The following is a 16,084-nucleotide window of genomic DNA, read 5'->3' on the forward strand; positions in this document are numbered from 1 at the left end:
AAAGGTAAAAACTAAACTGAACTTTCACATGGGTATTGAGTAAGCAGTTGGACATTTGCCTCTTAAAAATCAACCAATATTCTCATAAATGATCCCATATTAGTCACTTGGCATCTCTCCCAAAACCCATATAACAACAGACAGCTCTCCATGGTATGTCCAATGGACCTCACATGCACCTTACTTCGCCCCTCCCCGGCTCATAAGTAAATAATAAAAATATAACAAATCTCTTAAAATATGTCATTATTTAGAAATAATACTTGATTTCTCTTAAATTAAATAATGCATTTATACATAAAAAATCACATAAAACAATAATCTACATACAAATTTGGTGTAAAAAATTATTAAAATATATAAATAAAAAAATATCAAATATTGTCCCCGTACTTACCAAGGGGGTGATTCTCTTATTTATTAACATTTAACAAGCCTAAAGCCCCTGATCGCGATCCTTGTGCTTCTACACAGACAAATCTAGACCGATCGTTCCGTCTCAAATCCAACACTTGAAATTCCCTCGCGCCACATTCATCAAAATTTCAAAACTTTCCTCCACAGTCTATAAATATTCTTTTCCGCCATCGCTGTTAATCCATCAGCCGAAGCAATCCAAATCTTCTTCAGTTTCTTCGTTTCGTTTCCCAATCACATTTTCACAATCTCTTCTGTTCTGTCTCTCGGATATGGCAAGAACCAAGCAGACCGCTAGAAAGTCGACCGGAGGCAAGGCCCCAAGGAAGCAGCTCGCCACGAAGGCTGCCAGGAAATCGGCTCCGGCCACCGGAGGAGTGAAGAAGCCCCACAGGTTCAGGCCTGGAACCGTGGCTCTCAGGGAAATCAGAAAGTACCAGAAGAGTACCGAGCTCTTGATCCGAAAGCTTCCTTTCCAGAGGCTTGTTCGTGAGATTGCTCAGGACTTCAAGACAGATCTGAGGTTTCAGAGTAGTGCCGTTGCAGCGTTGCAGGAGGCCGCCGAGGCATACTTGGTCGGATTGTTTGAAGATACTAACCTGTGCGCCATTCACGCTAAGAGAGTTACAATCATGCCCAAGGATATTCAGCTTGCGAGGAGAATCAGAGGAGAGAGGGCTTGAATTTTATCGATTTCTCGCTCTTCGATTCTGTTCAGTATCTGTCGCTATACTTTCTGTCCTGTTCAGAAAGTTGTACTAATATCTTTTTCAACGATGATCTGAAATGAAGTAATCAATAGGTTTATTCATTTTACCATGACATTTTCCTACATGTGTCATCACAGAGTAGGACTCTATCTAGCTTCACATCCATGAATTAATGAATTCCAAACCAATCAGTTTAGTTTATCATATACTTTCTCTGCTTCAATGTAAAATTCAAAGGGTCGACTGAAATAAATTAATCTAGTAAATGGGAAACCATAATGCTTTTAGCCTAATTCTGAAATTTCATTCAAATTATACGAAATCTTATTTGATTGCAGTACATTAACGCAGATACAGTAAAAAACTAATTATATGTTTGGCATTTATGTTGAGGATATGAGAATGGTGTTATTGATTCGTGGGTTGGAAGCATTGTTTCAGTTTTTTTTAGAAAATGTGTTAATTTTTGTTTGAAAATGTTTATTTTTTTGGAGTAAAAATTTGAAAAATATTAAATTTGACATTGTTTCAAACCACATCACGTCTTTATTGTCAGCAATTGCATCGATACCAAATAAACACTAAAAGCCGTTCATTGATAAACTTGTATCAATTGGCACCTAAGACTATCAACTAGTGAAACTGTGGAAGGATGGAACTGTGCATCAAGAACTGAAACAAAAAGATGGTCAGAGGCTTGAGGAATAGTTTCTTGGGTAGGTAATCCGATACTCAAGTTGGTCAAGAACGGTGGGTGGTTTGACCAAACAGTTAAGAGAAAAGTGCTAGTCCGAGAAGAATAACAGTATGAGTGTTGAAGAGTCAAAAGTCCCTTACTTTGAGACTTTTGGAGTTGTCAAGATGAGGTTGTTCGTCAAGGTTTTCAAAATAAAACATAATCCCCGATGGAACTGTCCTCTTTATCCGTATGAAGTTCTTTTATCTTGGTTGCGCTTATCCATCTTACGTGGTACTGACATGGCCAAGGTGATAAGACGGTTGTAGAGGTGACATGTGGCACCCGAGGGTATATATATATTTTTTTATAAATAAATATATACATATATCGGTTAGATCGAATCCTTTAGAATCGGATAGGGTCAGCCAAATTCAATGTGATTAAAAATCTGACAGATGCTTATCGAAATCCGACAAAAATGAGATCGGATCGGATCTATTTGCACCCGTACCTGACTAAAAAGAGAAGCAGTAGGGGATTAGTGTTATCTACAAGCGGGTAAGCATCATATTCACCCTCCATGAAGGTATAAGTTACACTGGTAACTGATATTCCTTTCAAAAAATTCGATTATTGCAGAGCCTAATTTAATGGCAGAAGAATAGAGGGATCATGGTCAATTACCTGATTAACAAACTTAACACATGAGATTCCTCAAATGAACGTGGCCTTAGTATTATAGTCCAAGGATTGCAACCACCAACCTATAGTTCTTTCTTGTGATGAAATACCCGCTTTTGTCAATTTATGCAATAATTATAGGGAGCTACTAATAAACTATGTGGGCTGCAATGGATGTAGTGTATTTCTCGAAAAATCTTATCATATACCAACAATAGCTATGAACTTGAGCCATCTCAAGTATGGATTCTTTTCCGCATTCAACTGGACTGCAGCTGATTGACTAGTTATTAAGCACCTCCTGATCCTGAATCAATTAATGTGCCTCCTTTTGCCTGTTTCAAGATACAAAAAGAATTATTTTGCCCAATTCATTGTGCTTATATTCAATTTTTATGATTTGAGATAAACCAGGAATTCCGTGTTTAACAAAGAATGATGACATCAAAAAACATCTTTTGAAGTTTGAATTAAGGAAGAGGAACGATCAACCTATTGTTCTTAAATAAATCACAAAATCTGACAGTAAAAAGAAAAAAATAATAATAATTTCATTCGCACGTATTTTCAACCTATATGCAGCTTTCAAAGACCAAGTCACTAAGAAATCTTTATCAAAAAAAAACATGCAAAAAATGCACAATAATTTTTTGAAATCAAATAGCAAAGAGGTATTATACTTTGAAAGAGAAATGGTTAATAGGAAAATCTTGTGTGTGTGTGTGTGTTTTAATCAAAAGGAAAGTATTAGAAAAGAGGACTAACATAATAAAGGTCGGATTTGGGCACATGTCTTAATGTTTTTATCTTTTGATCTCAAGTCTTAGTTATGAACAACCAAAGACCTTACCACCTGACCCAATTGGCACTGTTGCTCCCTCTTAAAAAAATGCAATTTGCCCATGTTATACAATCACAACCATACATCAGGAATATCTCCCCATGAATGATGATGTATAAAGTTGATGTGAGGAGAGCTCTGTGAAGAATATATCTAGATTCTCTTGTATGTATGACTATTTACAGATGCCCCATAGTATGAATACATCTGTGAAGTATAAACATGTCTTGAAATCAAACACAGTTATTGGGTTCGGCTCTTGTTAAAGTAACGAGTAACGACCCAACTGACTGAATGATGCTATGCGCAGCAGCATTGACTTCTTCCCTTGGTCACTTTACCAGTTTCATAATCTTTCAAAAAAAAAAAAAAAAGGATTAATTAAGTAAACAAAGCAAAGACTTTCCGTTTATTGAACGTCAAGATCATTAACACACAAGAAAACGTAATAAGTTTGAAATCCTCAACACTCGTTACAAGACTTCGTCTGCACAAATCCTTATCCCAACCTTGTCAACTCACTTGTTTACAGTGGGCTTTTGATCCTTAATTTGAAGGCTTGAACCAGTTAATTTGCTTAAAAAATTATTTGAAACTGTAAACAGATGTGAAGCCATGGACTTCAAACTAAAGAACTAATTTAACTACCACTAAAACCAATGATTCCATCAACTCCCCAGTGAAAGAAAAAAAAAATAAATAAATAAAAAAGTCCGAAAACTGGGTTCTCAGAGCTTAATTAGTATGTGGTATATGAACCAGAGATACAACTGTGGATAGTGCATGTGTGATTTTTTTTCTCTTTTTCTAAGTCTTCTTAAGTCATTGACTGATTCAAATGAAACTTATCCATTTCATGCATGGAAATTATAAATAGTAGAAGGTACGTAGAGCCTGTTTTCCATAGAAGAATACAACAGCCTATAGCCTGAGAAGTGAGATACCATATAACTAATAATAAGAGCTGAGCTGAGCTTCAAGAATGGCAGCCATGCAGCAGGCCTACAATCATCCGGAACGACCTTCAAGCAACTTGTTCAAGTACTTCAGATTTCACATCAACAGAGACTCGCCGAGCGCCACTCGGAATGCGCTGTTGGTGGTGGCAGCACTCATAGCCACCGTGACCTTCCAGGCGGGCGCCAACCCTCCCGGCGGTGTTTGGCAGGATACAAAGTTGGGACACAAACCAGGAACGTCCATCTACTCCAAGAGCCCAGTTCCCTTCACTCTATTCCTGGTTGCCAACACTGTCGGTCTTTCTGCGTCCATCAGCATCATCACTTATCTCACTATCGGCTTCCCACTGTATGCAGAGGTCATCACCGCTTTATATTCGATGATCCTTACATATGCTTCTTCTGTAATTGCAGTCACACCCAAAGGCTCGGTCAAGTACCGTTATGTCCTCATTGGTGCTTTGCTGCCTTTCCTTCTACGGTTTATAAGGCAGACATACAGATAGTGTAGTCGCAAATATATAGTCCATGAGCTCAAATCAATGATGTGATTGCAGAGCTGCAGAACAATGGAAGTCGTCCGTCCTGATTTCCAATTCCATTTTGGGTCGTCTGGGGTTGTCATGTGTCGTGTTCTAGTGTTGTAGCTCAAGTTGGTTTGTGGTTTGGATGTTTTAATTTTACTGGGTTGATCTTTGCTTATTGATCTGTTTGAAGCTTTGTAACTTTGAGATTTCATGATTTGTTTGGGCAATAAAAACCTTCAGTTGTTGGGGGAAGAGAAATATGTTGGAATGTAATTAATCAATTTCTGTTATCAAGCAGCACAATAATGAATGAACCAACGTGTAATCACCATGACACTATCATAGATTACTTTCACTGGTTTACTAATATCCCATGTAAACTTTGGAAGAGAAATTAATGTCCAAAACTGTCAATAAGTTGTTCATCCTATGAGCTTAAGTTGGTGAGGTCTCAATAGCAAAATCCTATATGGGCTTTAAGGGATGGACAAGTACAGGCACACACATACCTTGTGTTGAAATTTAATTAAATGAAGTGGGGGAAAACAGCATCCTAAAAGCTTAAACTGTAAGGTGAGGTCCCCCCAACGCAGGTGTAAATGGGATTGCATCCAAAGTCTCCACTATAACCAACAAGCCCGTATTGACACCTTGCAAGTTGCAACAAAGAGAGTACCGAATCCAAGTGTAGGAATTTCTCGGTGGAAAATTTTTGAGTTGTGTTTGTGCCTTGAATTCTTTATCAGTCCAATCCATTTTCAACTTATGGGTCCACACTGAATGTGTTATGTTATGCTGTTTGGGGGTTCTCTCTCTCTCTCTCTCATCTTTTTTACTTGAAGAATTCGACTTTAAGAGATTAGGTGTATTGGGGTTTAGGGTTTCCGTGAATGAGGTTTTACCAATTCTGTAATTTCTATTGCGTTTTCTATAGTGGATTTTAACTCCACCCATGAATATAGGAATCTGTGTATGCTCCGCTTTTTGCTTCTCTTTACTTCTGTTTTACTTTATTTTCATGTCCCATTTGAATCTATGCCCTCTGGTGTGTTTTCGTAACAATGTTTTCCAAATTGTAATTCACTTATGGTGTTCTCACTCCTACAAATCTAATGCTTTGAAGGAAAAGTGACTCCTGAGATCCCATATCAATCCTATCTCAACCACCAGTGAGAAAACATCAATTTCAATAATGGGATCCATTTAATGTTTTCCCCTGTGGCGTGTCCTTATCTCAGACCCAGGATTTCCCGTTGGACTTGTAACACTGACTGATTCTCTTGGTCTCTTTGAATCTTGATCAGCTATTTCTTATTTCCTTCTTTGTTCTATCATATAATCAATAATGAAGAAAAACAAATGAAGAAGAACTGGTGTTTATATGCCGGTCAAGAATCCAACCTTTATTTACTTATTAGAGACTCAGCGTCTAAATCTGCTTTTCCCCTTTATTACTGTGGGCTCTCTTAATATCCTTTATAATTTGAACCAGCTTACACGCGGACGTTAATTCATCAAGACGTCATACATTAAGCAATTGAGATAATTAAATCTTCCAATTAATCCAGCGATTCTGCCAGGGAAACACAAGAGAAAAGTTCTAGATACAGGATTCACATTACAGCACCCAGTATAGAAATTAGGAACCTGGGTTTATGTTATTCCGTTGAATGATTCATATCCAACTTACTATATATAAATACTGGAAGGTAGAGCCTTTGCATTCATAGCAACAATCAGCCAGTCTGAGAAGTAGACCAAGCTTAATTTGAGATTTAATGGCTTCTTTGCAGACTTACAACCCTCCAGAAAACCCTTCAAAGAGCTTGTTCAAGTACTTTAGATTTCACCTCGACAGAGATTCGCCGAGCGACACTCGGGATGCGCTCCTGATCGTGGCAGCACTGATCGCCGCCGTGACCTTTCAAGCCGGAATCACCCCTCCCGGAGGAGTTTGGCAGGATGTCGACGAAAATGACAAAGATCCACACCACGTTGCAGGGAGGTCCATCTACGCTGCTCAGCCCACACCCTTCTTTATATTCTTGATGGCAAACACTCTGGGCCTTTCTGCATCCATCAGTATCATTACTTATCTCACCATCGGATTCCCTCTGTACATGGAGGTTGTCATCGCTTCATATTCGCTGCTCCTCACCTACGCTTCTGCAATAATCGCCATCACACCCGAGAATGTGAGCTTCCGCTACATTCTGATTGCAGCAGCTGTTCCTTATCTAGTAAGGTTTATAATGCAAACGTTCAGAAAGTGGTACCCGAAGCTGGAAGACGCCATCACCAATTCTGTTAAGGGCTGATTGCTGCTGGAGGCTGGAGCTTCAATTCTTCTGTGTTATGTCATATCAGCATGTGCTTTATGTACTCTGTTGCAATAAACTAGGAGTCGATCGTTTATTAGCTTGGCAATGAATTTGATTTATTGAACATTTGAGTTTTTCGAGTTTCTTTCTGTTGTTGTAAGAAATGGGTGTATCTTTCAGAAATTGCCCTGTAATGACCAAAACACTTGCATGCATGGATGAGTCTACTGGTGTTACATATCTTTCAGAAATTAATGGTCATTGAAATATTTAGAGAATTCTCATCATCTATATTAAAGAAAGCTCATGGTAGTTTAGAAGTTACCAATGGATGCTCTCAATCAAGTTTAACAGTTATTAACGGAGACTCTCAATTTAGTTTAGTAGTCAATCAAGGTTAGCAGTTACCAATGAAAGCTCTCATACAAATTTAGAAATAGATGAATTACAAAGAGAGCCAATTAGAAATATTGTACATAGGCTATTTCCCTCCTTTTCTATTATTATTTTATTCTTTTGTGTATAATGGTAATGGCATAGGGGGATTTTCTTTTTGTGAAGGGGGGACTCAGTCATTTCCCCAAAAAATGGCAGTTTCACGTTTCTTGTTTAGTCCATGACGTAATTTTTCTTTTTCCATCATTAACCCTACAACTTTTTTTTGTTTCTCCTTTCCATGCACACCAATAACCCGTTCCCTTGTTTCATGCTCTCTTTTCTCAAAAATATAATTTTGGTTTTCTAATTTTATCCTTATTTTTCTAAAATGCTATCACATAAGACAAAAGGTAATCATTACAGTTTTAATTATTTACGGTCATGCCACCATTTAATTGAAAAACAATGCTCCCCTTATTCTTTTCTATTTATTTAATTATTTGGAACTAATTTACTACCAATAATTATTATTAGCCCAATATTTGGGGCTATTCATGGGTCGGGTCTGGTTTGGGTTTGTCCTTTTACCTCTTTCTCTCTCTCGCCCAATATTTAGGATTATTAATGGATTGGATCTGGTACCATTTTTGTCCTTTTACCTCTTTCTCTCTCTTGCCCAATATTTAGGATTGTTAATGGGTCAGGTTTGATTCAGAATAATTTGTCCAGTCCCATCCCAACAATCTTTATTTATTCATTATTTATTTTATTAAATTAAATAAAAAATTATTTATTTAACTTATTAATTATTTATTTATTTAGAGATAATTTACTAACAAATTATTATTAGCCTAATATTTGGAGCTATCATTGATAGGGCTGTCAACAAATTGGGTTTGGGCGGTTCCAAGTAGAACCAAAATCAACCTGACAAGAATTATCAAGGACCTGAAGCTGAACCAAATTTGATAAGGTCTACAATTTTAGACCTACAACCGAATTGATCAGTTATGGGGACAATCGGGTCTGAGATGATGGACTTGATTACCTGATTATAATAAACCTATTGAAAATATTATATACATAATATTAAGTTATTTAATATATATATATATATATGAATTGGTTCAAGACTAGGTGGGAACTAGAACCGACCCAATTGGTTTGGGTCCGCCATGTCTATTGGGTCCAACCCAACCCATTGACAACCCTAATTATTGGGTCGGGGTTGGTTTGGAATAGCTTGTACCAGTTCTACCCCAATAAACTTTTATTTATTTTATTCAATTACATAAATTATTATTTATAAAATTTCTTATTTTGTTTATTAAACTATTTACTTATTTATAAATAATTACTATTTAAGGTCATGCCACCATATAAAACAAAACAATGAAAGTCACCTCTTTCTTTTCTCTCCCCTTATTTTTTTCCTCAGAGCTCTCTCTTTATCCCCCCCCCCCCCCCCCCCCTCGAGCTCAATATTTAGGATTGTCAATGGGTTGGGCCTGGTTTGGGATACTCTATACCAGTCTTGTCCCAATAAACTTTATCTATTCATTTATATATTTTATTAAATTGAATAAATTATTTATAAAATTTTGTTTACTTAATTACTAAATTATTTGTAAATAATTTATTAACAAGTTATTATTAGCCCAATATTTAGGGCTATCAATGGGTTGGGTCTGGTTCAAGATAGCATGTGCCAGTATTGTCTCATCCATGTCCCCACAAGGATCCCTATTCCTTATGCTTTTTCTATGATGTCAATCATTTTGTTTTTTAATTTTTGTTTTATAAAAATTAAAAGAAAATAGTTAAAATTTACAACCTCCTATTAAAAATAGGAATGGCAACGGGGCGGGGTGGGGATGGGGATCCTCTCCCCAACCCCATCCCTGTCCCTGCTAGCGCGGACAAGGTTATCCCCACCCCTATCCCCACAGTGATTCTTATCTCTGCGGGGTCCCCATTCCTCATGATTTTTATAATGTTAACCATTTTGTTTTTTGTTTTTTATTTTATTTAATAAAATAAAAATAAAATAATTATAATTTACAATCCTATTAGAAAAGATTCAAGCATATTCAAGCATATTTTAAAAAATATTAATATATAGTCGCAGGGCAGGGAGTGCTGTCCCCGTCCCTGCTAACGGGGATGAAAATTTCCCCATCATTGTCCCCGCAGGGGAAAATCATCCCCATCCCTGCCCCATTCGGGGTGGATCCCAATGGGGATCGGGGAAATGGGGAAAATTGCCACCCTATCTATATATATATATGGTATGTTAACCGAAATCGAACCAATACCACCAACTTTTCAGTTTAATTTCCTCTGTTTGGTTTTTATGCTTTTTAGTTTTTATTGAGCATCCCTACTCCCAATACATTAACATTTCCTAATTCATCCACATCCATCATACAAGGACTCCTAATACATCCTGTCAGAGTTTGAATCTGCTCCTTACAAAGCACTCCCCACACCAACCTCACAACGCCTCTCAACCGTACATTGAAAACATATCCCATATTTTGTGTTGTTATTCACAGGGAGTTATTATCAACAAGGTTTTTAAAATCGAATCGAACAACGAACCAATCAGGGGTCCGGTTCTCGAGTCAAACGGTCCGATCATTTGAACTTAACAGATGGCCCGTTTTGACAAAAAATAAAAAACAATAAAAAAACGGTCAAAACCGTTGAATAGTTCAACCACCCGGGTCAGTAGTTTGCTGACCAAATCAATGTTTTTTGGCAAAACTCCGGTTTTTGAAAAAAACGGAACCGGTCACCTGACCTGTTCCCGGTTTTTCTGATCTGACCATCCAGTCCAGGTCTTAAAAACCATGGTTACCAATACACGGTGGGATAGGGCTGTGAGGTGCAGTCTGTGAGAAGCAAATCCCGATTACCAATGCAAGTTTAAGCAAAATTTTCTCAATCAAATGATCAATTTCTGTTGGAGTCTAATTTCTACAAGTAGAGGGCTATAAAACATCAATATGTAGGGATGCCATATATGTTGATTGATGTGAATTATTTTGGTAAATATGCATAAAATGATTTGTGGTTAGGATGAAATTTATTTGTACAGTATTCCTTCGTCAGGATCAACAAGTTGTAACTAGTTATCTGACACAACTATGAAGTTGTAGGACCTTCGGTAATGGTGACTCTTTACTTTTGTAGTCATTCTTTTTTCTTATACAAGTCGAGGCTTTTTCACATATCACTTGATCCTTTATAGGAAAAACAATGTTGACTCTCACCATAAGAAATCAATTCGAGCAATGGCACTACATCCTAAAGAGTGTGCATCTAAGCTCTTGCATGTTCCTTCTTGTAGAAGCAGCTTCTTCTTGATGATAATTTTTTTGCGTGTTCCTTCAGTAGTACTCCTGCCACAGCTAGCATTGGAACCCATTCATATACCAATACATGGCTCTGTAAACAAAATGTTAGGCTTGATACTAAAAAAATAGTAAATGTTAAATTATAAATCAAGTTTGAAATTTGAATTTTGAAATAATAATCACTTTTACCTTGAGATAGAAAGAATGTCCTGTTAGAAAACAACCTAGGAATGTCCCTGTTTCTGAAACCTGAAATTAAGATCATCTCCATAGTTCATCATAGGTGTCTGTAATATAAATTTTGAGGTAAGAATAAAGAACAACTTTAATACTACTGAATGAATATATTTCTTTTGAAATAAATTGAATATTCTAGCTTTGGGAAATTGTTGAAGAGTGTCTACATAATCCTATTAAGAAACAAACCAGTGAGTACTTAATCATTCTAATTTATTTGTGAAATGTTCATAGAAACCATGAACTTGAATTTCAGCAGCTTCATCAGAAACATCAGCATCATTTCCACGCAGTCTTAGCAGTGTAACTTCAAACTCTTTCTTGAGGCCAACCTTTACCTACAAACACAGGCAAGGATATGAAGTCTGTGTCATTATTTACCCCATTTTCCATACAACCTGATCAACATTTTCAATTATATCTGCTTACCAGCCATCTGGGAGACTCAGGAACAAAGAAGAGACCCAGGAGCAGGAAAAAGCATGGCATAAGTCCTTCAAACAAGACACCCCCCAATCAATTAGTCCCTTGTCAGTGTACCAATTTAATCTTTAGGTGTAAGAACTTACCAGTTTGAGCCAGTGTTCGCCATGGTACAACTGCCCTATTAAGAAGGTAATTAATGATCCAGTGATAATCATGAGCTGCAGAACAGTCAGAGAGCAATGGGTTATCATCATCATTGCCTCAAAATATATGTGCTCCACTTGTTTTCCCTTTTTGTTTACCTGATTCACTGTTGTGAGTTCTCCACGTAGATCCTTGGGAGCTATTTCAGCAATATAGACTGGCACCTATCCATCCATATGATCATTAAAACTTTTGAGTGAAGAGAACCAAGAGATGAAGAGATCCACAAAAATTGCTTACCACATAAGAGAAAACTCCAATTCCATAAAATCCTTCCTACATCTAGCAACAGAGCTCCCTTTGTTTTTGCATAAGACAGATAAACAGCCCAAGTGAGTTCGTGTTAGATGCTAGCAGTTACATGTAGAGAGGTTCAAGATCTTGAAAACAGATTCGAACCTTAGAGCCAGTACACAGGCTTAGTAAGTGGAAGTAACATCTTTTTATTGAATCCTCAGTTGAATTGCTTAGTGGAAAGAGCCTGGATTTGTACGTCTACAAAATGAGGATGAGGCTGTAATGAAGTTACTCTAAATATAGGATTTTCTTCATATATTTGTGTGTGTATGCATGTGCAGCACCTATGATACCCGAATACCTGTACAAGAGTGCTATATCATGTGGGATACTTCAATTTTAAGTGTAGATTTCATTGGAGTGGTTCAGGATTACTGTGGAAAACCCTCAGATTATGATTGGCATCTTACTTTTGGACTGATGGGGGCCATTGTTTGGTGTGATGGTAAAACCTTGTGCTTACAAGCGTGAGAACACAGGTTCGAGTCTGTTACTAGCCACCTTGTGCAAAAAAAGAAAAAGAAAAAAAGATGCCAAATGTTAGGTCCATATCCAGTCCATCCGTCTCAAGACCCTAGATAGTTGGGACTAACATTGGATGATGACCATTTTTTATCTTATTGTTGGCATGGTAAAGGCAGCAAAAGATGCAGTGACATTTGAAAATTGGAAAAATTAATCAATATTAGAGACCAAACCTATTGTTTTATAATGCCTATTCAGTTTATCCTTCTTTAATTTTCTCATACAGTGACAATGACCTAAATTATTAGTACTATGCTTAGGCATAAACAGTTCATCACACTGCATGAAGCAGAGTTAAAGGCAAAACATCACAGTAAATTGGAAATTTTAATTTCTGACTATATTTCAGTTTAGTCAGGGATATATGTTAAAATTGAGAAGAACCAAAACTTTATGAATCTATAGATTCATGTGTTGCTGTTGTGTCTAATTGAACCCTTTGTCAAGTGCTCACTGCTCACTGCTCACTACCTTTAATACTGTGATACCATTTTCTGCAACGCATAGTGGAATTCATGCTCTTATTTTCTGTGGAAACAAAATATACAGTATTATTGTTTTTCATGCCCTTTCCTCTTTCAATAAAGAATTTCAGGATGAATTAAACAATTCAGACATGATGGATATGAAGCATAAACAATTAAACAAGGCATTGCAGAACCAATTAAATAATTCATTCTCGTAGGCTGTAAAAAACTTTCAGATTGGATAGGTTAGCCACCCATTTAGGGATAGAACCATTCAATTTATTTCCAGAAATTTGGAGATCATGTAAACCTTTCAGATTCTAAACAGTAAGATTAATTAAACACAACGAATAAACAAAAGCAAAATGATTTTCTTTTTTAACTTCTTTTTTCATTCCATTGCCTCCATTATTGACCAGTGGAGGTGTGTATAGAGGACGGTTTTGGTATAGGTTTTGAAAGTTCTGTTTTTTTTTTTTTTTTGATTGTCCACCTCTTTTACATAGAAAATTTCTGGGTTTTGGTTTTTAGTCATAGAACCAGTGGGGTAATATTGGTATTATAAAAACATTTGGAATAAGGTATTAACACCTCTAAACGGTCCATTAACAGTGGTCCTGTATATGTTATGTGGGACTGTTCAACAAGGTATGTATAACTAAGTTTTGAAAGTTCAGGGTACACTTAAATAATTTCCTAAATGTAACAGGGTATATGTAAGTAATTAACCTTAAAGAAAATTGAAATGCAAAATATTAAGTGGCTGTGTTATAGAAACATACACTATTAGGAGTGGATTAAAATGAAAGCTTTAACCCTGTCTTCACCAGAATCCTTAAGGCATTAAAAGGTTTATCCTCTACAATGTGAAAGGATGAATTCCAGACAAGACAAAATCTAGTACATCTAGATGACCCATTGTCTGTCATATGGTCATTACAACCTACTTCCACCAGATAACAAGTCTGGTCTATGGTGTATGGGCTCAACAGTTCCATAGGGTGAGGCTTTTCCTTTCTTTCTAAATTCTCAAGAGGTAGCCACCACCATAGAACCTTGGACCTCAAAGTGCCAAGGTCAGATACCAAGGATTACTATATCGGTTATCAACTCAAGCATCATAATCCCATACCAAAAAGATCTGAACAGGTCAAATCCCACCAATAGAACAGTCTCAAAATAGATTGCAAACATCTTAATAGGTATTCATATATGAGAAGAGAGGATTATTTTCATGTGAAGAACCATTCTCAACTCAAGTTGGGAGAACAGGTTGTAGACCTTCTCCCAACCAGAGGAAGAGAGGGGATCCTGAATCCCAAGCTAACCCTCAAGTAGGTTTACCAGCCCCAATATTTCTAATAGTATCAACTCTAACAATACTCACACGACACAAACCATTGTTTGATTTCTCATTCCAAAATTCATGATGGGTCATATTACCATTGTTTGATTTCTCATTCCGAAATTCATGATGGGTCATATTAAGACTTGAGAGAGAGTATGAATATATATAATTTAATTTTCACAAGCTCATTACTCCACAAGAAAGCAAATGGCCAGTGTCACAAGCAGAAATGAAGACTGTGAATGGAGATGATATTTGTTGGGCTCTGGGAACACTAGGCTTTGATGACTACGCTGATCCCTTGAAAAGGTATTTGCATAGATTTAGGGAATTGGAAGGAGGGAAAGCCAACCAAAACAAGGGCAGAAACATAGAAAATAAGGAAGCACCATCCTTCTTTGTATGTGATAAAACAAGGAGACCTTTATCTCCTACTCCTTTGGATTTCAATGTGCTTGAGAAGAGTAATAGCTCTATGTCAACGCCATTTTGACATCTTGGGAAGAAATGAAGAAGCATGGCAACATTGAGTCCTATTTATGATGATGTTGATGAAGGCTATTCAATATTATGAGTGCTTTACATTTGTAGGTTAGGAATATTGGGTTCGATTATTGATTTACTAGTTGTTAGCTTGAAAAATATGGATAATTCCATTCTAACCATTTTGTTGAGGAAAGGAACTTTGTACAAGGTAATAACCCATCTATTTTATCTTGGCCTGCCTTTGTGAGTTTAAACATGAAGATTTAAGACTTTGATTTATTTAGTTGATCTTGCTAATAAGCTGTAAATATTGCAGAAATTGCTATTATTTTTACTTTGATTTGAATGTCCATCCAAGTTTTGGCAATGGAGGGGATCACTCATTAAATGAAGTCTGTAGGTATGACAAATAGAGATGTCTTAGGGTTACAACCTGCACTCCAGGGCAAAAAAAAATTACTAGCAATGTTTTTAACTTTATGGCAATCCCATGAGTCAATGAACCAATGAAGTAATCCCATGAGTCAATGAACCAATGAAGTAGTACCTAGCTGTTTATTGATTATTGTAATATCTGGAATTCGCTTGTCACTGTCATCATATCCTTCACCATAGAACTCTTTAGAGCTTACATCAATGGTGGGTACCTCCAAAGGAGGCTGTCCACTTACTTTGGAGTAAACCTGGAGAGAACAAGTAGATTATTTTTTATTTAGCAGGAGAGTTGTACAAAACTAATGCACATGAAAATTAGAGAGAGAAAGAGAGAGGAGAAACAGAAGTGTAAAATAGCTTCTTTAAGTACCTCTGTCATCAACTCTACAAGTTGCTTCACTGTAACTTCATTGTTAGGGTTAGCCACATTGAAAATTTGACAGTTGGCTAATCAAACTTTCAGATGCCAATTTACGATAGAAATAGCTCTCTCTCAAAAAATAAAAAAAGAACAAAAACCAAATGCACAAAAGTATAGAGAGATGCTTCTGCATACAGTTAATATGAATTTTGTGTTGGTGTGCATGTATATAGCCATCTACATATTCATATACCATCATCATCATCTAAGCCTTGTACCAACTATATATATATATATATATATATATATATATATATATATATATATATATATATAATGATAATATGCGAGCTCAGATAAGCTTATAAAGTTATAAACCTTCATTTACCCACTTGTGGGAATGCTGTCAATGGAAACTTTCACATA

At 36.5% G+C, this 16,084-nt stretch overlaps 3 protein-coding genes and 1 long non-coding RNA gene across 8 annotated transcripts; 3 read left to right on the forward strand and 1 right to left on the reverse strand.

Annotated features, from left to right (window-relative positions):
* Positions 1-581: 581 nt before the first annotated feature.
* LOC148876240 (histone H3.2) lies at positions 582-1,228 on the forward strand. The gene has a single exon (XM_088981815.1). The coding sequence runs from the start codon at positions 690-692 to the stop codon at positions 1,098-1,100; it is 411 nt and encodes a 136-aa protein (XP_088837941.1). The 5' UTR covers positions 582-689; the 3' UTR covers positions 1,101-1,228.
* A 3,082-nt stretch (positions 1,229-4,310) lies between these two features.
* Positions 4,311-4,793, forward strand: LOC148876241 (uncharacterized). Its single transcript, XM_088967032.1, has one exon. The coding sequence runs from the start codon at positions 4,311-4,313 to the stop codon at positions 4,791-4,793; it is 483 nt and encodes a 160-aa protein (XP_088823158.1).
* Positions 4,794-6,592: 1,799 nt separating this feature from the next.
* LOC148876242 (uncharacterized) lies at positions 6,593-7,132 on the forward strand. The gene has a single exon (XM_088967041.1). It carries the CDS (start codon positions 6,593-6,595, stop codon positions 7,130-7,132), a length of 540 nt encoding a protein of 179 aa, XP_088823167.1.
* A 3,405-nt stretch (positions 7,133-10,537) lies between these two features.
* Positions 10,538-15,549, reverse strand: LOC148876243 (uncharacterized). Of its 5 annotated transcripts, none has more exons than XR_016105675.1 (10): positions 15,410-15,549; positions 13,033-13,089; positions 12,139-12,234; positions 11,980-12,037; positions 11,838-11,903; positions 11,679-11,753; positions 11,539-11,603; positions 11,309-11,447; positions 11,062-11,121; positions 10,538-10,963 (listed from the first exon to the last, which is right to left on the reverse strand). It is a non-coding gene; the product is annotated as an uncharacterized LOC148876243 (long non-coding RNA). The 5 variants fall into 5 exon arrangements; XR_016105676.1 differs by having other exon boundaries at positions 10,538-10,917; positions 11,299-11,447; XR_016105672.1 differs by having other exon boundaries at positions 11,299-11,447.
* Between the last annotated feature and the right edge of the window lie 535 nt (positions 15,550-16,084).

This window comes from Nelumbo lutea, chromosome 1 (assembly GCF_056320005.1).
Source record: "Nelumbo lutea isolate HS-2025 chromosome 1, American lotus-T2T, whole genome shotgun sequence".
Lineage (NCBI taxonomy): Eukaryota > Viridiplantae > Streptophyta > Magnoliopsida > Proteales > Nelumbonaceae > Nelumbo > Nelumbo lutea.

Bases quoted from the DNA above. Each gene is read 5' to 3' on its own strand.
- LOC148876242 (XM_088967041.1), top strand. From the start codon at position 6,593: ATGGCTTCTTTGCAGACTTACAACCCTCCAGAAAACCCTTCAAAGAGC.
- LOC148876241 (XM_088967032.1), top strand. From the start codon at position 4,311: ATGGCAGCCATGCAGCAGGCCTACAATCATCCGGAACGACCTTCAAGC.
- LOC148876240 (XM_088981815.1), top strand. From the start codon at position 690: ATGGCAAGAACCAAGCAGACCGCTAGAAAGTCGACCGGAGGCAAGGCC.